We start from the raw sequence: 24133 nt of genomic DNA on the forward strand, positions 1-24133 counted from the left end.
AAATCTTATTAGCATTTAGAAGATCCAGGTGAGCCCATCATCATCTTAACAACATTGTAGGACCTGTTCAAAGCAATGTATTGGGGTCCCTATCAATGGGAAACAAAATCATCTATTTCCCCTCCTCCAGTCCTGTGCCATGTCTCTACATGTTTCCATACAGTGAATGGCACTCAGCACTCTGATTGGTGGATAACTCCATTCATCCATCAGTCAGTCAGCATACAGACAGCCATTCACTGGCTGCAGGCTGGTGCACACACAGATAATGCTTCCTGGCTTCTCTGTCTATGCTTAATTTACAGAGCACCTAGGCAGCATGTTCTACCTGCCTGTCAAAAAGCCCAGCCCGCCGTTCTCAAAATCCCATAGTTAGTCCCTGGTCAGCTGCCCAGTGTGTCTAATTATTAGAGTGGTCCTGTGTAAGCCTGCTGTGGATTTTTTCAGGTGTCAATAATTTCAAAGGCAAAACCGTCCTTTTTTATATGATTGCCACAGTAAAACATCTGGCAAACTTAACAAGATCTAAAGCTAAACACACACCTACAGATTTATCTGTCTAATCTGCCTTGTGTGAACAAAACTCTGACAAAGTATGGAAGCAAATAATAATCAACAATTTGCTGGAAAATGGACAAAGAAGGTTGTGCAGACAAATTTAACACATAGATTTAACCACTTTGTTTGAATGACCATTGTCATGGGGCGTGGCCTTGCAGGAAAAGTTTACCTTATTCTACATAGGAAGGCAGCATGCTCAAGAAAGGAGTTGCGTAGATCACCACACCATACCATATACCACTTAAACACATTATGCACCACAATTGTAGGATCCCTTATACTGTCTAGTACTAGTATTCATCCACCTTGGGATCCCAGCCAGATACATTAAGGCCAAACCAGGTGTTTCGCAATATGCAGTTTGGGGTGTTAAAAACCCTCGGATCAGCGACATCACCAGCCAGCTGCATCTGCACCCTACCGAAATGTATTCATTGTTCAATATATAACATAATATTTTTAATAAATGTATACTGCTTAAAGTAAGATATGCTGGAAACGGGCATTTTAACAGAGGAGGTTCGTGTTCAGACTCTTGAGTGGGACCCCTCCTCTCCATGGTGCAGTAGGCTCTAGCATTCTGCCAGAGTCTACTGCGCATGTGCAGGTCTCCAGAAACATGGCGCCCTCCATGTTCAATACTAATTTCACTATTACGCATACGAGGCGGCCATAATGACTTTTGCGACGGCTGCAGAACCTGTTAAAATAATAAAACATGGGTGAGGTGAATGAATTTGTGTTTGAATGATAATATATTCAGTGTAGAATATAGAACTGCCTTTATTGCAAAGTGCAGTTAATCAATTCCTGGAAAGTAACTAATATGTGTTTGTGGCTGCAGGGGGGAATAATATGTTACAGAAAATATCAGCACTCTTCTCCATATTATGCATGTAAAAATGTAAAAAGCTGTCTCTTTAATGTATGTTGCTCAAATTGCCGACCTATAGCTGAATAAAACATGTACTACTTTGAAGCCTCCAATAATTGATGCCCACTTACATGCATACCTTTCTATTACTAAACCAGTTCCGCGCTTCCTGAGAATTTGTTTAATTTAATTGAAAAAGATCTGAATATGTAAACAACTGCTCTGTTGAAAGAAGCTTTCCATGTTTAGTTTGTCTTAAGCAACCACAGCCTTTTGTTTGTCTGCAAAACATTAGATTCAATGCTAAGATTAATAGGGATAGCTCTCTGTACATTTCCTCTGGCGGGCAGTAAAACATGTAGGTTATATGTATAGTTTGACTGGTTTATCATGCACTGTTATTTGTTAGGCAAACAGAAAAGGGAACTTATGTTTTAAGTGTTTGGTGGTCCTGTCTAAATGACATATCACCTTCTCACCTCTTACCATTCTGTTAGGTGCGCACAAGCATTTTTGCAAGGCTACATTTAATTAAAGAGATGGTTTTACATGGTAATCCCACATTTCCAATCTTTCTGCTAATCCCTTCACCCCTGCAAAAGTAGGTATTCCTTCTGCATCCTGACACTTCCTACTGAAGTTGGCAGAATGGGTAGAATAATACCAGAAACTCCACAATCTGAGGAGGGAGCCTAGTGATGTGATAATATGGTAATTAAATCCTTTCAGGGCCCAATGACACAGCTTTTCCCAGAGAGGAAAGTACAAAGTAGGTGGTTATGGTATATTAGGTCGACAGAAGTTTTTCAAATTTTTTGTCCTGAATGTCGACACCGTCTAAGTCTACCACATCTCCTTGCATGGCACGGTGCCTCGCTACACTCGACACACTATTTTATTCTCTCACCATTCCCTAGTGGATGGTAGGGCATGAAATACTGCCTGTCGGCACATGTCGGATGAAAAAAAGTGAAAAACTTGCGTCGACCTTTTAAATGTGGACCACGGTCGACCTAATGCTTGTATCGACCTTCTGTCTAAGTCGACCTTGGGTGTGTCGACCATTCATATGTGTCAAACTACTCGCTGTCGACAAATGGTGGTCAACCTAGGGTCCAGATACGCAAAGTAGGCAAGTATTCATTAAATGAGTATTCCCATTCAATAACTAGCCAGTTTTCCCATTACAGAAGTGCAGACTAGGTGCCACCTTTCCACAGGATGACATCCAAATGCTGGCTCCTACTCATTGACAGATAGCAGGGTACTGCATGTGACTTTATTGTTCTTTGCCCAGCTCCTGTCATTGAAGAGGATCCAGCAGTGGAGGCTGAGCCTTTGGAAGCCTCACGGCATCTATGGGAATTCTGGGCACGCACCTGGAGTGATGAAAATGGAGGCACGCCACAATGCCACACCCTCCCATTTGGATAATTCACCTTTCCCCACTTCCATGGCCCAAATTTTGGGGGTTTATGCAGCACATCGAATGTCACTGACCCTAGTGAAACCAATATTCAATTAAATGTCCCTCACAATTAAATAAATAGCATCCACCAATAAATTAACACTTGTCACCCATAATTAAATGAGTTACCCCATCGCACCATTAAATTAATAGCCAATATACCCACTCCTCATTACATTATGCGATTAGCACCAATTATTAATAGCCCTGCCCTAATTACATATGCCAAAAAAATTGTAACTAGTACTGGTCAGACTCTGCAGTTACCTTACTAGGAATTCAGAAGCTGTAGCGGAAAATGACCAAACAGGGATATTGGCCAGAATGTTATGTAACATTGGGCTGTTAAGCTATTATTTGTGCATGCATTTCAGTCACATTGCATATGCACCGAGGTACCTAAGCGATGCCACTCACAATGAGGATTTATTTGAAGTTATTGACAATCGGGGACCATCTGGGAGGTAAAGGGAAGTGGCTGCTGTTTTTGAGGTACAGTATGTCTCAGCATACAACTGTGTCATACAACTCATATGCAGAGAACATGGTGCCAGCATCTTAGTCCAATCAGTGTGACAATAGAGTCACTCCAATGGTTGATTGTCGAAGGATCTGCAACTAGCGCTGCATGTCTTTATATAGTTGCTAGGATCTGCCAAGCTGTCTATGGGCATCTCTATACATTTTCAGGGGGCTACAGACTAGCATGTTTTCTTACATTCACTGCATACAGTATTGCAGCTGCAAATACATTAGCATACATTCTGACTCAGGTCCTTTATCTCTGACTGGCCATTCCCATGTTCTGTCTATCTAATGCCACCAGCACACGGCTGTTAATCATCTCACTATAAAGGACCTGGCTGAGGAAAGATCAGTGACATTGTCCGCTTACTTGTCTAATTAATATGCCTGTGAATTTATATCCAATGGAAAAGTGCAGACAGCTCTAGGACACACCTTCACGACTAGTCCTGAGGTGTCATACATATATTAGGGATGGCCAATGGTAGGCCAAAAACAGGCAGTGTCATAATCAGGGAAGAGGTCTGGGATTAGCTGGACAACGGGGTGGTGCCCTGCCATTGATGATGGAGAACAAATGGGTCTCATCAATGGTAAAACATCAATCATTAATGGTAATCTCCAGCACAGATTGCCATTTCACACTAAAAGGATTATTTGGGATAAGATTGTGTAGCTAGAACAAATTTCCGAACTTTAAGTTGAGGGAAGGACATGCAGGCTACCTTAAGAGTCTATCAAGGTGATAAACATGCAAAACCGCAGAATCCATGCAATTTCAGAGAATGAAAAGTAACATTGCAAACAGCAGTCCCATTATTGTCATTATTGCAGTCTGGACTAATTTACCAACCTTCCAAGCTTTGATTTTTGGAGCTTTGCCCTAATAGCTAATGCCAAATTCAGATAGCATTACCAGAGAGGGATCTACTTGCCAGCAATGATTTGTATTTTTGCAGTGTTTACTGGGCAGCTTTGAATAAACTTTGTCATGTATTAAACTTGGCTTCCTCCAGTCCTCTCAGGTTGCCTCCATGGAGCCAGCTTTGTGTGATTTGCATAATCATTACATATTTACCTATTAAACACTTCCTTTGACAATAAAAAAAAACAATATTGCAGTATGAGTTACTGTAGAATCAATCCAGTTATTGTCTGCAATATGTGGCACTGCTGAAATTGCATTATGTGGAGAGATTTGGATTCTGTCCATAGCGGTACTGCTTTGATAGCAGGAAATATACTGCCTTCCAAACTTAAACATCCAAACTGGGTAATGCATCTGGTAAAAAATAGCTCCTGTGATATAACATGGGATTTCTTTCTGAAATGGTCTGTCAATATTGCTTCCATTTCACAGGTTTTGCTTACAAAATAGACATAACTCATTAAGCATCAATACATATAAAACAAGTTTATGAATAGACCCACACAAGCATTTTAATTGACTGAGCTACAAGGAAAGCACCTATCCACATCAGCGGTGCAATCGCAATAAAGCAGTAAGAAGCGATTCACTGATGATCCTTTCTGTACCCAGCTTAGAACTTCTGTCCTGTTCCTCCCCTGTAGTTGCAGGAATAGTACTGTATTCACGTAAGCCTGCATAGGCGCATATGCCTTCATAAATAGAGATCACACAAGATAATACATACTCTTCATCAGCCCTACTGTGTTTATAACTTCTCAACAGCTAGATCATTTCATGCAAGTCTTATTTCAAGAACCAGGATATGTTCCAGTAAATTGTAGTACCCATTTTACATTTGCATTCCATTTTGAGAACTTTTCAGCTGAGGTTCAGCAAGTTAAGCAATTCCTTCTCCTATTACCTGGCCTTATCACCATGGAGAAAGTCATCTCTTGCTGGTTTTTCTCACTGCACTCTTATGACTACAGCGAGGCACCTAATATAAAAGAAATACTTTTAGTAATTATTCATGGATGACTGATAATCGGTGGATCTACAAAATAAAATATGTTACAGGTTACAAGTATGGTGGATACATTTAGCCTAAATCTATCTTTCTATTTGTAAATGTATTGTTTAGCTTTGGACAGTGAAATTGGAGATTCATTATGATTTGTTCCCTATCTTTCTTAGGCAATGTTGGATGTAGCTGCGCACCATGGCTCACTAGTCACAGTTTTAAACATAACATACCTAGTACAAATGGTAATTCAAGCTCGATGGGTACAAGAGTCCTGTTTATTGACAGTGCCCTTCATTGAAAAACATCATCTTCATCTCTTCAGGTATGTACATTAAAAAAAAAATGGCGCAGCTTAGAACTCCTGACATCTGGGATGAAATTCACGCAAGGGACTTCTTAGCCACTTACTATTTAAGTTAAGAACATCTGTTAAAAAATGTATTTGGTACTTGTTTAGTTTCACGGCGGCACTTTCCAGTAGATCGTATGGCAAGCGGCCTCGGAAAATGAGCCCGAAGCGTGGCAAGCGGACGTGGAATACATGTCAAGTAATCATTTTCCGCATCCCCTTGCTGCGCTCGCCACGCTTCGGACTTGGTGGCTTGCTGCGCTCGCCACACTTTATAAAATCAAATCAACGCCAAGGTGGATAGTGTTGATATGAACAGGTCGGGAGGATTTGCATATGATTTGATCCGCAGGGAATTGCCACCATGTAACTAAACAAGTACCATGTATTTAAATATTTTATAGGCCTATGGGGTGTCTTGCACCTTCTTCCTGTATCTGTATGTCCCCACTGGACCTTTTAGCACCCCAGTGGATCCTCATTGGCATTACCAGCTACTCTCTAGTGGTAATAGATCTATGGTGTCCTAAGCCCCCACCCACCAGTGCCCAAAAGGTCCCCATTGTGGTACAGGAGGTTTTATATTTAAATCCCATGCTTGAAATGTTGAGTTTTTTTAATACATTGTGATTCATTTACTAAGATTATAATTAATACAGACAAACACACACTACAAAATTATACTTTTATATATATATATATATATATATATATATATATATATATATATATATACTATACTATACTGTAGTTCACAAGTTTGTCAGACTATGGTACATGTACTCTGGTGTTTCACTTCCTTGTAAAGAAAGCTATTTGTATTGTAAGCATACACAAAAGTACAGACCAGGAAGGTTGAGGAGACAGGAAGGGTAAAAGGGTCTTCCATAAAATGGTTTTAGCTATACCCCTTCGGATAGGTATGACCAATGAAAATAACTTGATGAAAGGCACCTACCCACTCAGTGGGCTGGTAACAAAGAGATACTTTGCCTTGTGTTGGTCCAAAATTCCTGATGAGTGTCAGAAAGTAGTCAACCACCTAAAATGTGCTAAAGGCCCTTCCAGGCAACATGTCAACCAAATGCAAGGAACAATACCAATTATAATATAATAATGTTGTAAAATATTATTCTGCTGTAGAAACAAGGTTATGACTTATGTGTAGTCAATAATAGAATGCATTAGTTTTGCCTAATACTAATTTGAGAGTGTTGTGTACTTGTGGCCCTGCCATGACTCCTGGCATTGTGCAATGGGGTGGCATTATATAATGCTATTCATCATGCCATCAAGCTTCCCTTACTGGAATTAAACAGGATCGGTCAGAATGGCCAAATTTTAGGAGTAGGCAAGTATAAAACAGGACCTGAGAAATTTAGGTGGAAGTTTAGTTACGTTAGATAAATTGTCATTCTTAAAAAGTAATACATGCTTTGCCCCATAGAAAAGGAGCCGAGTGTTTGTTGACTTGAAAAACCAGGCACTGAAAATGTGTGAAAGTGAAAATTAATTTAGCATATATTTTTTGTGATGGTCATCCGCTTGTTACATTGTGTGAGATATAAAACTGGTGTAATGGTTTCCATTTGTTTTTCCATTAGAAAATGGACCTCTGGAAAAAGGGTTAGCAACTCTGAAGATTTGACAGGACCTATTGAGTGTCTTCCAGAGCTGATAGCTGCATGCCAAAGCAAAGCAGACATTTTCACTTCCATTGTAGAACGGGAACTCCAAGCCACACACGTTTCCCAGGTAATCTTACTGTTGGTCACAGTTGCCTAACCCTCCACTCCCACAGCCTAAATCTAAGCCTCCTGTCCTGTTGACTTAAACTAACCTAACTGTAACCCACCACCACAGCCTAACATTCCCCCCACCCCCACAGCTTAACTGTAATCTCACCCACCACCACAGCCTAACCTTTTCCCCACCCCTGCAGCCTAAATTTAACCCACCAAGGCATACTTCATTTCGGTATTCCGGTTGTCAGGATTCCAGAATCAGCATTGATGTCAGGATTCTAGCACCGGTATTCTGAGCTCTGGGATCCCTTCAGCCAGGATGACAACTATATCCCTTTCTTATAGTCTGTATTTCATTTAGATTATATCTTAGCGACTACCCTTGACATGGTCAGTTGGTAAGTCTTTGTGACTCCTATTGCTGCCATGCTAATTGCAGTAAACCGAAATAATATTTTCTGCATTGTTAACATCACTCCTAATTTTTACCTATTTTCATGTAATTTATAGCATGAAAATAGGTAATATACTCACATATTTTATATGGAAATGACATTCACATTTAACTAGACTTGTTAACCAACAAAGAACTGAATTTATGGCTATCCACTTCATTAGGTGCTTAATATAATATTGCTTACACTCATTAAGCTGTTTTTATTACACATGAAATGTTTTCTGCACAGCCTATTATGTGCTTTCCATTAGGAGAAAACATTTTAATCTAGAACGATTTTCTGTCCCTCGAGTGCATCCAGTATAAAAACTCTTATGTATCAATAAATCGTACACACTTTTTTTAAGCATTCTATTAACTAAATTGTAATTATTTTATATTGTATACAGTTCATATGTTTACAATATCAATAATGATCAGTGTTTACTGTTTACATTTATTCTCAGTGCATAATATGTGAATAATTGATTTATTGAGAATAAGCAATGTTCTGTTCCCTTCGGGGATCTTTTTCAAGACTTGCCTGCAGGCCACAGGGATTTGCAACATGATGCCAAGTAGCTGGATTGACCAATTAATGTCCAGCATTAGACATTGAAAAGAGTTGGGCCCTCCTACTGCACACAGTATTAATGTAAATTGCAATAGAAGATTGAGGTGGCAAGCACACTTTATATAATACATCCAAATACATAGGGGGAATCCAATTGCAAGCAAAGTACTTGTGCACTTCAGAGCAGCTTACACTCGCTCAAAACTGCTCAGGCTGAGAGTGGGCCTGAAGTGGTGCTGCTGCACGTATTGCAACTCATACCATTCACTCACAATTGATCCCCCATAGTTTTTCTTTGTCTAACCATATTATTTGTATAAAGCTAATGCTCAACATACATAAAGTGACATTTACCATCACACTGTTTTGCCTGAAAAAAACAAACAAAATCCATATTATTCAAATAGCTGATGTGTAATATTTACCAAACAATTAAGCATTTTCATGTTTGGTGATATTGACATTTAATGACCGACCATTCAGTTATCTTATGATCAATTTTACTGGATACACATTTGTAACATTGAATATGAATGAACAACATTTCAATAAACCCAATGAAATAACTACATGTGTAAAGCAATGACTCAAAAAAAAAATAAAAAAAACTACAGAAAAAAAGGTTATTTGTGTGAATTGGCTTTACTTGCCATATTTCTGTAGTAATGTAAGTTGAACTCACAACAAGTTGCAAATGTGATGAAAAATTATCAGGACATTGTTATAATTAGCTCTGGGAGAACTCAGAAGCAAACTTAACTAATTTATTTGCATAAATTGTCATTCTGTTATCTTTAAAACCAAATGCAAATTGGCTCTGTCTGATATGATGATGGTTATTTGGCTGAAAAGCACTTCAATTTCCGCAGCAATCTGGTGCCGACTTTACTGTGAGGCAATCCCAGGTAACATAAAAATTCAGAATTATTCCAGAAATTAGCAGGTTTAAAGCATCAATTTAAGTGCTAATTGCAGTAGTAATGAGAAAAAGCAGTACCACTGTGAGATTTGTATATTTTGCCGCATCAGTATGCCTACAACGCCTGCTAACTGGAAGAGGATTTGGCTGCTAATTAAATAATTGTATGCATGGTAGCATCCTTGTCTGATTCAATAGATGAAGATTAATCCTCAGATAAATATGTTTGGCTGGTGTTCATAGTACCTGCAAAAATAGCTAGTGTGCGCATATATGCAGGCTCCCTGCATTTACAATATCTGGCTTGATATATGTATAGATAAATATATATATGTACAGCATAGAAGACTTGAAGCATCGTCCCTTTCATGGGTAGATTTGTATTAAGAATGGCCTTCCTTATTCTCCACACAAGTAATTTAGCATTACTCCACTTAAAGAAACCAATAGAGTACTTTGATTCAATTTGTTATTATAATAATAATAATAAAATCAGTTGGCATCCATCTTATACTGAAACGTAATGTAGTTAGGGCAGTATGTTAATCTTCTAAATGCATCTTTGTTGTGTATGCATAATTTACTCATATGAAAAAAAAAGGAGGAGACAATTTCTGAACTTGTTAAAGAACCAAGGAGGACAGTTAATGCTACGACTGATGGTGAGATGGCGCCGTGCAGGTTAGAAAGGCCTTAGCGCCATCTGTTTTCAGTAAGCTATGTTATGTCTGCGCTATGATCCATGGAGGCAGTAGATGAATACATAATAGCATCAGTTTAAAAAGTCCACCAAATATTTCAATATACTGCAGTGGATGGAATTCCTAGCCAATTGATATACAATCAAAAAATGTATGCATGCGTTAGAGCTATTAACATTCATATTCAGGACATTTTATCTTGCTTTAATATACTGTACAAATATAAAACCATGAGAAGGATGTAATGCCACAGGAGTTTGGCTGCCATGCGGGATGCCAAACTGGGACTTTTTGTTTTAAAGGGGCCATTACTTCAAAAGCATGCCTTCCCACACAGGTAGCAAACTTGGGATATGGGAGAAACACAGAAAGAATGTCTCTGTGAATTATATAATAAAAATTAGCTTTTATTTAGAAGCAGTGAAATAAAAAACACAAAACATGAACATGAAGACACAAACTAGTAATTAAAACGGGATATAGTTATCCCTACAACGTGGAGCCCTGATGTCCCTGAGGATTCCTTTATTTATTGGTTTGTATATAGATCAGATAGTTGTGTGTTTTCACTTTTTACATATCACAATTTATCTCATAGGTACGTACAGTAGGTATTTATATTATATTCCTTAATATTGCCTCGTAGGCATTTAGAGTGACACTAATATCAGATTGCACTATGCACTATATATATTTTTTATTTATCCAATCATTATAGCTGGATGTAATGATACATAAAAACAAATGGCTATCTCCGGGCGGGTGCACGGCACTGAAATCTTAGCAGGACCGCTGTAACATGGGAGCCTGGAGCGGACAGGGATCCGTCCCCAGTATGCCGTGCAGAGAGCTGGTACACTGCAACTGGAGCCTGCGTGCGCCTGTCTCCTAGCCGGAGAACCTGTAAAGGCGGTGAGTAGCCACTGCATGCTAATCGGTGTGCTGCTGGTGCAGGGGTGACGGACACAGAGGTATTGTGCCGCGCCTCTAACTGCCCATTCGGCGGACTACCGTACCAAGTGAGAAACAGCCCTATCTATGCATATCATATCAAAATACATTAATCAGGGAAGGGACAGGGGGGCACACACACGAGGTGTGTGGTCAACGCACGCTTCGCTGAGGAGCTTCGTCAGGACCAACCTGATGTTCCTTCGTCATGGTTGGTCCTTTCTGCACGGCATACTGGGGACAGATCACTGTCCGCTCCAGGCTCCCGTGTTACAGCGGTCCTGCTAAGATTTCAGTGCCGCGCACCCGCCCGGAGAAAGACATTTATTTTTATGTATCATTACATCCAGCTATAATGATTACAGCATCTATTGGTTGATAGTGCATAATATATGGCTGTGCAAAAAATATATACAGGTCGAGTATCCCGTATTCGAATATCCGTTATCCGAATTATTCCGAAAACCAGACATTCCAGAAAGTTTGCTAAAAACTCACTGGGGACATTTGTAACAGCATCACTGGGGACATGATATGTAACTGGCACTATATATGTGCAAGACAATGATTGCTTGGCATTCAAATTCAGTGCTGAGATAGTACACACATTTTGTTTCACGATTTGAAACCTTGTTTTTTGAACAAATAAAATATATTTGTGTGTATTTTATGTGGTAATAAAATATATTTGTGTGTATATTATGTGTTTATACAGCATAAATGCAAGATACTTCAAAATACATCATTGAAATATTAAAATATTCTGAAATACGGAATAATCCGTTATCCAAAATTCTCCTGGTCCCGAGCATTTTGGATAAGGGATACTCAACCTGTATAGTGCAATCTGATATTAGTGTCACTCTAAATCCCTACGAGGAAATTTTTTTTTAATTGAGTAATTTTTATTATTTTTTCCACAAAGCAAACATGACTACAACTTAAACTAGAGAAAAAAAAAAATTACACACATTTATATGACTATCACAAGATTATCAATTATATCTTACATTAACAATGTCTTATTTATGGGAATATTATTAATTTTCTCTTGTAATTACTTTAAGCTTAAAGAATCATATTCATATATAAACTTTAGAACACCGCAAACATCAATTATCCTGAGAAACCATAAAAGGCAAAAAAAACCTACGAGGCAATTTATCAACATCTTAATTAAGGAAATGTACCCATTTCTATTGACCCTACTGTACCTACCTATGAGATAAATTGTGATACGTAAAAAGTGAAAACACACACCTATCTGATCTATATACAAACCAATAAATAAAGGAATCATCAGGGACATTGGGGCCCCACGTTGTAGGGATAACTATATCCCGTTTTAATTACCAGTTTGTGTCTTCATGTTCATGTTTTGTGTTTTTTAATTTGCTGCTTTTTAATGATTCTAAATAAAAGCTCATTTTTATTATATAATTATTTTGGTGCACCACACAGAGACATTCTTTCTGTGTTTCTCTTGTTCCATGTCCAGTGGCGGCACACCCTCTGGAAATATTGCAATGTACACACATCAGCCAATGAGGGGTCTCACAGATTCATAACTGAATAATTTCCAGTGCGATTGGTCCTTCTTTTTTCTTCATATCAAACTTGGGATATTCTTAAGAACTTTTACCGTTGCGCAATAGAGAGCCTACTGACTAACTGTGTAGCAGACTGGTATGGAAGCAGTACTGTTGCAGAGCGTATTATGATACAGAGTGGTGAAGACTGCTCAACGTATTACAGGCAGCCTTCCAGCCATCAAGGATGTTCATAGGAGGCGGTGTTTGGGCCACAATCACAGTATTACAAACGATCCCTCTCATCCGGCATAATTTACACCGTTTCTTTCTTAGTGCTGTCTTGATGTTGAATTCTGCATTTTGTATTTGCATTATATATATCTCATATGGTTTAGGATATTACAGTTGTTATTTTAATCTTGTTTCAGGCATGGAACTTTGTAGCAAATCTTCCAGTAATTGATGTTCAGTTAACCATTAAAGGTTGGTGGGAAGATCCAGAACAAACAGAGAATGAACTTCCTGTACCTATAATCTTTCCAGGGGTACAGGAGAAAAAATGGCTTACATTACACGCTGATCAGGAATATGTGCTTCAAGTAAATCTGCACAGGATTCGAGCTGGGTTCAAAAAGGTATGGAGGTGGTCACCTCATATTTTCAAGGAGTTGATTATTATATTTTTTTCTTTTGGTGGGGGGATAATTTGCATTGGGGAATATTTATCTTGAAAACTGTTACGTTTATACATTTATTGCATTTTTTTCACAAACTTTTTTTTTTGTTTGTACCACATCATATTTCAGATGTTTTTATAGTTAGTTAATGAAAAGGGTATCAAATTAATTAAAAAATATCCCTTTTGATTTTTAGAAATATTTTGTTCTCCCTGAATACATACACGCATTTATGTTACATAAGAATTCCGTTTAATTCCGTCCAAATCACTGCCATAAAATTTGGAATAATTTGACCAAACTTTCTAATTTAGCAAATATGCATTTCATTCCTAAACCTTGCAAATTTGGTCAATTTTCCTGCACATTTTAGTAAGTCTTTCCTGCATGTGTACTAAAATCAAAAACCGCATTGAAATGATTCGCCCTTTGAAATGAATAGAAAAGAGACAAACATAAATAAATTAATGAAATCCTTACCTGGCTCCAGTACTATGCAGCCTGGGAATTTAAACTTTTTTTGCAGCTAGTTTGATTCCTTAGGCAGTGTTTCCCAAACTTTCTTGAACCAGGGTGCACTACAATATCAGCATTTTTTCAAGGCACCCCTTGTCAAAAATATTTCTTATGGATAAATAAAGTACCTGTCACCCTCATATTCAGTTATGTGATGGGGAACATAGCTGTCCATACATTTTATGATAGACTCCAGCACTGGTTTTTTCCTATTACTTTGAGCATAAATAATTTGTTTTGGTCGTGGACTCCCAACCTGAGGCATGCATCACAAGGCACCCAGCTAGGGAATCACTGCCATAGGGGAACTTCTACATGTAATGCGCACACTGGGTGCTGGAAGCTATTTGAATTGAATTATTAATAATTTGTACATGCATAAATGTTTTTCTTTTTTTCATTTTACATTGGTTTTCAGGCTACCTTAGTGCTTGCAACTAGTGACTGAAAAAACGTAGAGATTTGCCTATTCAAAAAATGATGATTTACAAACTATATGGTATCATGTCATTTTTAGTTAGCAGTATATGCATTTTCTTTAGGATTATAGTGTACAAGGGCAAGGCAAAAAAAATGCTTCATTTGACAGTAACAAGAGAAAATACTTCTTCTTTGCCCCCAAAGCATTCATAATATATATATGTTAGTTAAAAATAAAAGTACAATTTGGAATATAGTATCCCGGCACAACCAGGGATGTCTCCAATACAGTGTAAATGTTAGTTCTTGTCTGTGATAGGCTTTTCGTTGATGTGCCATGGTCTTCTGTGACGTATATATTGGCTTATTTGCAATGAGTTTTGTGTACAAACATCAAGCACCATCATAAATAATAGTAAACTGTCATATTGCATAGATTCTTCCACTTGAAATATTGTCACAGTGTACCCCTAGGTCTTGCTTGGACACTATTAAACCAGATCAATTTATGTTCACACACACTTTAAATATCAGAGCATCTGACAACTTGCCCAGTTTAACAACAATACAATTTATGTCAGTAATGATAGTCATTATTCTGTCATTATTGCCGTAAAGTAAAGGAGCATTGTTGGATTCTGGAAGATCTGATCCTAAAAAGTTGACCATATATTGAGTTGCTTCTTACTGTGGACGCACTGACACAGGGACCTAAAATAGCTCGTAGAAGCGAAGTGATACTTCAAACAAGTATAAAAGCAATAAAAGTGATGATGGCACTGCACCACTATACAACATGGTATTGCAGACTCAAGAAGACACTTCTAAAAGTATTTAGTATTTAATTGATTACTATAATTAAAAAGGATTAAATTGTACTTAAAAATTAGTTATTATCCATTGTGCAAAATAGATCTCTAGCTCTTGGCAAATAAATATAAATGTGTACATGTCTCCACACTGGCTGAGGTGTGTTGGAGTTACATAAAGGTAAAAGGTCAATCAATAGCAGCAGTGCAGTATTGTATGGAGACTAAATACCAGCCAGTTCCAGCATTGTTCAGGTACTCCTATACTGAAGATCTTCCATTCCTTAAATGATTGATCTTCAAGTAAATATACATGCATTGCTAAATTGGCTCTGCTGATTGAATCTGTCCTTTTGTAATTGCAAGATCATTAACACAAGAATTAAAATGAGTACAGTATAATGTATAGAGCCTGTGATTATCCTATAAAATAAAAGGTTAAGACTACACTGTCATGGTTATCCAGATCATAAAGACCTGGGCCGGATTAAGGTCTGTAGGGAACCCTAGGCAACAAACTTTTGGGGACTACTGTTAATTGCTTTTATACTGCTCTGCCTGGTCAAACCTGGGATTTTGTACCCAGCTCCAACCTGGTTGTGATCGGGCTTGTGACCATTTTACACTGCCGTCTCTACCCGGCATAATGCCAGATTGGAGATGTCAGTGGTGGTGGGTCCTATGCCAGCGCTGGGATATTAGATCATCTTCCACCACTGGTTATTTCATTGCTGTGAACAGGTCCTATTTCGCCTCATCCCTGAGTAACCCATTTACACTGCACTGTGAGCAATGTTGAATCCATGTTCCACCCTGCTCGCTATCTGGGTTGAAATGCCGGGTCACTCGATCCAGGTAATTTTAATTGCATGCATTTCCACTGCACAGTATACTAGGTTGCTGCTCATTCATGTAGAATCACCAGAGATATTTTTGACAGTGTTAAAGCGATATTAATAAATGTAATGTAGTGGCGATGTCATAGGAATATTGCTATATTCTATTCTTAATGAGCCAATAGCTAGAGGCAGCTGCAGAGCTACTTAAAAAAAACACATTCTACAAAAGTGTCTACTACAGTGCACTGCACCACAAGGGGTATAGGAGTGGTCCGGTTCAGGGATCCATCCAAATGTACCAAACCACTGTTTAGCCAACTTTGCACTACACTATGGTTTACGTACATCTCGGAAATTATTCCCAATATCCTTTATTGGATTAAAGTACAGATTACTCTTAATATACACTAAGCAAAACTGAATTTTTAAAACCATTCCAGACATCCAAAACTCACCACCAAGAATTTGGTCTAACTTGTTATGGCGCAGATGGCTCCATCTGTAGGTGGGTGGGTTTGGGAGCATTTTGTTGGTACCGAGCCCTTTACTGGAGGGCAAGAATGGAATTAGTTGGTGCAGCCCATAACTATAAGGAATGAATGAAAAATAGGCTAGTGCAAATTACTGTGATGGTGAAGAGCCAGCAAAATGCTTTATTTCATACTTTACTAATTTGACAAAGGGTGAACACTGGACAAATCTGAGATTTGTCTGATGTTATAATACATGAGGTGTGTACACACAGGGGTGATAGGGGCTGATATCGCTGGGAATATGGTCGCTGGCGACCATATTGCCAGTGATGGGAGTGTGCCCCGGCGATAAATCGCCGGGTGCGCGCTCCCGTTTTCAGCCCCATTCTAATTGCTGGTTGCAGGAGCTTGCTCCTGCGACCAGCTGATTACCTCTGCGGCTCCATCGGCAGAGGTTTTCATCAGCAACCATCTCTGGTCGCTGATGAACAGGAGACACTGAGCAATATATTGCTCAGCAATATATCTACCCCCGTGTGTAGGCTTTACTGAGATGGTTTTGCCATGTCCATAGATTTCTTTGAGGGCAGTGACCAGGCAATTTATTAAGCTTTTCTTTTAAACTCGAAGTACAGTAATGGCCTCTCAGGTTAGATTTAGCCAAGTGGAATAGCCAGGGGGTGCAGGTGAAGCAGGTATTTTCCTGATGATGAAGTCTTAAAATGGCACATTTGGCCCTAGAGGCCATAGTCTTCTATCCAGAAATATATGTGAAAATACAGCGCTGGCAGGGACTACTAAACAAAAAGAAATTAGCCGCACAGGATGTTCCCCTATTTGCAGCCACAGTCCGATGCTTCTAGCAAGAGCTGATCATCAGCACAGAAAGCGAAGGAGTCTGTGGAGAGTGTACTCTCCCGCCCTCCCTTCTGCTCCACAGCACAACATTTAGAGCTGTGGGCACTTGCATCAGAAGACTTGTTAGTGGAGTTCACTGGACCGGATAGCAGAATGTTTGCTACTTGAAGAAATGAAATACAGTGATGTGAAGTTAAGATTTAGGGCACCTAATTTTTCCACCTTCACTTACCCTTAAAGGGACATCCAATCCAGGCTGTCACATTTCGCTGATTTTTGGTTGAATTTACAATAGACCTATTGAATCCAAGTGCCAATTTTTTTGACTGTTGGAAAACATGTGGCGAATTAATCTTTAAGCATAGTCTAACCTGCATCGTTGGAAAAGCCTGCTGAAAATGGCCTCATTGAGAGACCGAATCAGGTGGGCTGTGAATTTTCATTCGGTCTAATAATCGGAGGATAGCACATGTGCATGGTTCACTGTGCCCATGCGCAAGCCCAAATGCTCTGATTGCCTGCTTTTTGATTCAGCAGGCAGTTGTTTGGGGGCTTCGGGAGTTAGAGCTGCTGACGTCATCAGCAGCCTCCTTCTCCCCACGGCCTTCACAGTACCGAGTGTATCCTGCAAACAGGGGAAAAATCATTCAATTGGGAATAATTTTCCCCATGTCGATGGCTCCAAGTGCGTTCATAGCCATGCACAGCGAGGGATGGGGGATCGACCGGTCGACGGGGTAGTGGCTACATGCTTGCTGGGCTGCGAGCAGGTCTGAATCGGGGCCTGAGTAGGTATGCCCAGATTTTTCCATCCATTCCCAGCAACAAGGACCAGTAAAGATGCAGAAGCTTCAATAGATCAAATCAAACCCACACATACACATACACACACACACACACACACACACACACACACACATATATGCATGGTTAGTAATTTTTTTTAATTTACTTCTAATATTTATCTCACTCTATCTCACTCTACAGTATCTCACTATGATAAGGCTCAAAGCATTTCTTACAAAGTCCTCTGTTACACCTCACACATATTGGATCTTATTCTGATTGACTCGGAAGGCTGCGAAATTCGCAGCCTTGCGAGTGCATCAGACTCTGCCCGCTGCACACACTGCTGGCCACCCCCCCTCGCTCACACAACCCTCCCACACGGCTGTGAATAGATGATTTACATAATCATCCATTCCCAGGTGTGGAGAAATCATTTGATGGTCATCGACCATCAAATTATTTCTCCAGTGCTCACAGACACCTATATAGTGACTCTGAACTGCGGACGCCCTATACGAGGACAGGGCGGGCAGCTGACATCTATTGATGTCATCTGCCTCCCCCCCCCCCCCCCCCCCCCCGCGCGCGCATGTCCGTCATGGTCTCATTAGCCTGAGAACGCCCATGATACGCTGGGCGTTCCCATATGCTAATGGAGCTGGCCGGCGACCCCCACCCCCCGGTGTGTGAACCCGGCGAACCAAATGTTTATTGACATTTTTACACAAGCAGTACAAAATAAGATGCGTTAAGTTGTGCACAAATGTATATCATATTATAGGACAATGGGTTCTAATAGGTTAATAATGTGGAATGATCTTCCATGTGTCCCATAGAGGTGTGCAGGGTATCAAGTGAAGATTGACTGTAAGATTAAATGGCAATCTCCATCACAGCCAGACATGTGGTTATGTCCTTCCTGAAAAATACAGAACCGTGTCAGTGTTTTGCAGTCAGTATATAGATATGGAAATCCAATCCCTCCTCAGAACAAATTAATGGATCCAAGACCTTGTTCCGTGTACCGTGACAGCCAGAAAATAAGTATAGTGTAACTGGGTTATCAGATAATCCTGGATCTAAATTACTCACTTATTTTGGTTTATTTAGTCACTACCAATGATCTGTTTGTTTTCCAATTGAACCACATAACCTTAAAACCGTGCATCATTGGCATATACTGGCAGTGGCAATTATTGATTGCTGTAGAAATATCCGAAAAGCTAACCACTTTATATGATATTGGTATTCACTCATAGGGGTCGATCCTATTAACCCCGAAGGGTGCGAGTTGCCGTTTGGGTGCCGTTTTCACGCTGAAAACTGCACCCAAATTAACCCTAACTCGCACCCTTCGCAGGGCCAAATTCACTGAAATTTGCTCGCACCCCTATGGAGGTGCGAGCACTTTTCAGCAAATTCGACCCGCCGCAAAGTGCGCCCGGTGACGTGATAATTTGCAACTGATGAATCATCCGCACCCTTCAGGGTTAATAGGATTGACCCCATAATGTCAGAACCAGATTGTCGACATTAGGATTCGGGTTAGGATAAAGGATACCTTTAGATGTGCATTGTCAATATTATTTCATGTAAAATTTAATCAGTGTTGACATGCTGAATATTTTGACGTCTGTCAAAATTATTATCATCTTAACATTCTCATTTCGACACCATGAATTTCAACATGGTCTCCATTGAGATATTATACCAAACCCATAAGATTACCAGCGCAGGAGCATTCAGCATTAGGAAAATCTCAGAACACTATCATTAATGATGAATCGGACCTTATGAAGTGGGCAGTGCATATGTGAAACTTGCATCAAGCATCTACCCAAAGCTTTAGCATCTGCACAGACCCACTTCCCGTTTGCTATATCTGGGACATGGGACCAGATGCACCAAATTTCAAAAAGTGATAAAGTGGACACTGATAAACCACCAGCCAATCAGCTCCTACTTGCCATGTTACAGACTGAGTTAGAAAAATTACAGTTAGGAGCTGATTGGCTGCTTTTTTATCACTCTTCACTTTATCACTTTTTGAAGCTTAGTGCATCTGGCCCATTGTGAAAGAGATGCTATGGCAATCATTACCAATTTGTCAGTGCCACATGGTTTTAAGCTTATTTGATTAATGAATAGGTTGGCCAACAAAAGATAGTTGCTGGAAATGTTAGATTCACTGCACTGACATACCGTATTACGTCACAAAGACATAATATGTAATGTATATTGTTATTATTATCTATTTTATTCATTATTCTAATCATATTGTATTTATTTTAGGGCAAGCAAGACAGTAAAGCCATTGCCCCAAAGTTCCCAAAGGCAAAGGACGAGGGATGGTTTCTAATCTTGGGTGAGGTGGACAAAAAAGAGCTTGTTGCACTAAAACGAGTTGGATACGTAAGAAACAGGAGCACAGTATCCATTGCATTTTACACTCCGGAGAATGTTGGAAGGTAAGTAGTAGGCACTAGTGTCAGATATTCTGTATACATGGCAGTAATATTACAATTATTGCTCATGGATTATCATTTATAGTCATTTAATCACATTAATGAAGTGACTTTCTTTAATCCTATTATTATTCTTCTGTTCCCTAGATGCATATACACTTTGTATTTGATGAGTGACAGTTACCTGGGCATGGACCAACAGTATGACCTATATCTAAACATTATTCCAGCCAGTGTATCAGCCCAAGTGAACAGTGAGGTTTCTGCACTGAAGTAACCTGTACTGGACACTTCTACTACTAAGACTTGTTGTGAAGTCATTCTGCAGTGACACGGAATCGCTTGATCATTCTTTCAGAAGAGTCAAACTTCGACCTCAACACAAATGTTTATTTCAACTGAAAATGCATTGGCCTTATTTATAGTTGCCTTTTATGAGTAATAACATATGTATGAACCATTGCTGCTGTATTCCATTAAATAGCACAATATTAAGAATAACCTGGTTATTTATCTGTCGGGGCTAAGCATAATTATGTTTACATTGAGTTATGTAGAAACACATTTTTGTTTCATATAAGAAGGCTATAGAAATGCTTTAGCACAATGACACAACACATAGTAGAACCACATCCTACTAGTGCTAGCAATGGACCATTCCTACTGTATTCATGGTTACAATAGGGACATGGGTAAAAATATCACATTTTAGGAATGTTTATCAAAATCGTTTTTTACGATGAAAATGTGCAATGTTACAAGCTATATATAATATCAGGACGACTTGTGGTTTTTCTTCTGCTCTGGAGTGTTTAGCTGGGACTTTTAGTTCCACAATAGCATGTGAGCCACAGTTTCTCAAGCTCTGATTAGAGAGAGGTTTTATAGTAAATATGTGGCTTATACCATTATTGGAACCTTTCATTCTCTGTGCCTCAGAATTTGGTAATAAACCTGCCTTATATTCTCAGTGGTTTGCAGCTGAAGTAGGTAATGGTATGTACAATGAGAAAGGATGGGTAACCAAACCAATGTAGATCATATTGGATGATCTGTGTTATCCGCTAGTCTGCTGTATCTTGTACTAACAAAGTTGCAAACCTCCTGCCAATCACAATCTTTAGGATAATTGAGCCCTGTGGTTATGGATATGTTTTATTAGTTGTTTATATCTTCTTTGTCAAAAAAAAGGAAACCGATGTACAGTGTAATCTCTGTATCAGTGTTTTTCACCTTAACAAAACACAGTACTGTAGTACTTCTAAACCACTTACTTACAAAGATGTGCATTGTAGCCAACTGTTTCCATTCACTCTGAAGTATGGCTACTGCGTTTTTACAGAGTACTTGCTATTCGTTCTGCTTCCCAATATTACCCTGCTCGATGATGGAATTAGCACCAGATCACCTGTGTGTTGGTAATGAGTGATTGCAGAGAAAAAAATCTCTTTGTGTTTTGTGCACTTTATAAGATTCCAGACAAGTGCTTGCCAAGCTAGTTGCTTACACACTTTTAGAGGGTTTGTGTAATCAATCACTTTAAGTCGAAAAATAATAATTTGCAACTTTGCCCATTACATTACTTTGCCCATTGGACCTTGAATACTGGAGAAAGGGATGCATAGACATACTCTCGGTTTTTCTTTGAAAATGGATTGGTGGCAAACACCCCACACACATAAACACAAACAAACTCATAAATACATTCCCCTTCCCACCCCCCACACATCACACATACACTTTCACCACCACACACACCTCCCTTTCACAAATATGCACACTCTCCCCTCCCACACACATGTACTCTTCCCCTCCCCCACATGCACACTCATGTATTTTGTACATTACAGCTCCATTTGTTTACTGAAACTATAAAATAAATACAGACCTGCTGGACACTTGCTACTATTAATATGTTTGTCCACTCTAAAGCTGGCCATACATCAGAAAGATATTGTACCCAATCATACAATCTCAATTGATTGTAAGATGGATTGTATGCAGATTGTGTGCACATCTTGTGTACACAATCATACAATCAATCATAAGATGGATTGTATGACTGATTGTATGATGGATTGTATGCAGATTGTGTGCACATCTTGTGTAAAAAATCATGCAGCAGATGGATTGTATGACTGATTGTATCATGGATTGTGTGTAGATTGTGTGTCCAAAAACCACCAAGGACTGCTGGGGATTTCAAGGGAAATTGTACACAATCATGAGTGCAATCGATCTTAAGATCGATCTTTCTGATGTATGGCCAGCTTTAGATCCATCCTCACTGCTGGCTATATGTTCCTTTGTACCTAAAGCTGGCCATACATCAGAAAGATCGATCTTAAGATCGATTGCACTCACGATTGTGTACAATTTCCCTTGAAATCACTGGCAGTCCTTGGTGGTTTTTGGACACACAATCTACTCACAATCCATCATACAATCAGTCATACAATCCATCTGCTGCATGATTGTGCACACAAGATGTGCACACAATCTGCATACAATCCATCATACAATCAGTCATACAATCCATCTTATGATTGATTGTATGATTGTGTACACAAGATGTGCACACAATCTGCATACAATCCATCTTACAATCGATTGAGATTGTATGATTGGGTACAATATCTTTCTGATGTATGGCCACCTTAAGACTAATTTTAGAAGTCCAAAAGGTACAATCAAATGTCTATTGGTTGTTTTCAGATCATTGAAATTATAATTATTTCCCTTGTACCTGATGGGTTGTACAGTACTGTTTATCTTGTTACTGTTGGATTTTACAGCATTTTCCTCCTACAAGGGGGTGTCTTACCAAAACATTTGAATTATATGGATATTCTCTTGTTTTGGTATTAGTATATAAAGCAGAGTTCCATAAACTCTGCCATTACAGCCTAGTTTTTAAGGCATACTTGCCTACTCTCTTGGTTTCTGTGGGAGACACTTGAGTTTTTGGGTAGTCCCCGAAGAGTGACTACCCTTACCGCATTCTGCCCACTTCCCAGTTAGTGTTATTCACATAATTTTGCCCCTCACCAATGCAAATTTGAGCCAATCTCAGTAGTATCCACACTGGGGAGGCAGGGCCTAATTACGCAATTAGTCTGGTGCCTCCCTTGACACCACTTGCATCTCCTAGCATTTCCCAGAGAGGAAGAATTCAAAGTAGGCAAGGATATCCATGCTTGATTCCAAGTGATTACATCAAATTTACTTCGGTATTAATTACCGGTAAGTCATCTTTGCTAAAGCATGGATATCCTTAAAAAGTGGACTGTAGTGGTGGAGTTTGGGGAATTCTATATATAGGGCATATAATCATATATATTTTCACACAACCAGGTTTGCATCTGCATGTGCTTTGGTTGCTTTTTATACAAATTGGGCATCTGCTGCTTTATCTAGTGTAAAGACAGTATAAAATCCAATACACAATGGGGCAGATGTATTAAGCCTGGTGAAGAGATAAACTGGAGATAAAGTGGAAGGAGATAATGCACCAGCCAATCAGATGTGTTTGAAATATGACAGTTGGGAGTTGATTGGCTGGTGTGTTATCTCCTTCCACTTTTTCTTCACTTTATCTCCAGTTTATCTCTTCGCCAGGCTTAATACATCTGCCCCAATGTTCCTAATTAGATGTTATTTAGGACTTTTGTGCAGAAATAAAGAATTGGGAGCTCATTACTCTTTGCATAACTTTGTG

General features: G+C 39.2%; 1 protein-coding gene across 2 annotated transcripts in view; it reads left to right on the plus strand.

The window, feature by feature from the left end:
• The window catches only part of ASCC3 (activating signal cointegrator 1 complex subunit 3), a 718547-nt gene extending 695902 nt beyond the window's left edge, over positions 1-22645 (plus strand). For both annotated transcript variants that reach the window (XM_083176983.1, XM_083176984.1), the window contains exons 38-42: positions 5533-5684; positions 7316-7466; positions 12998-13204; positions 20243-20418; positions 20563-22645. In XM_083176983.1, the coding sequence (XP_083033109.1) occupies positions 5533-5684; positions 7316-7466; positions 12998-13204; positions 20243-20418; positions 20563-20692 (816 nt within the window). In that variant the 3' untranslated portion in view covers positions 20693-22645. The remainder of the gene's footprint in view (positions 1-5532; positions 5685-7315; positions 7467-12997; positions 13205-20242; positions 20419-20562) is intronic.
• The last annotated feature ends 1488 nt before the right edge of the window (positions 22646-24133 follow it).

This window comes from Crinia signifera, chromosome 3, assembly GCF_055691185.1.
Source record: "Crinia signifera chromosome 3, ASM5569118v1, whole genome shotgun sequence".
NCBI lineage: Eukaryota > Metazoa > Chordata > Amphibia > Anura > Myobatrachidae > Crinia > Crinia signifera.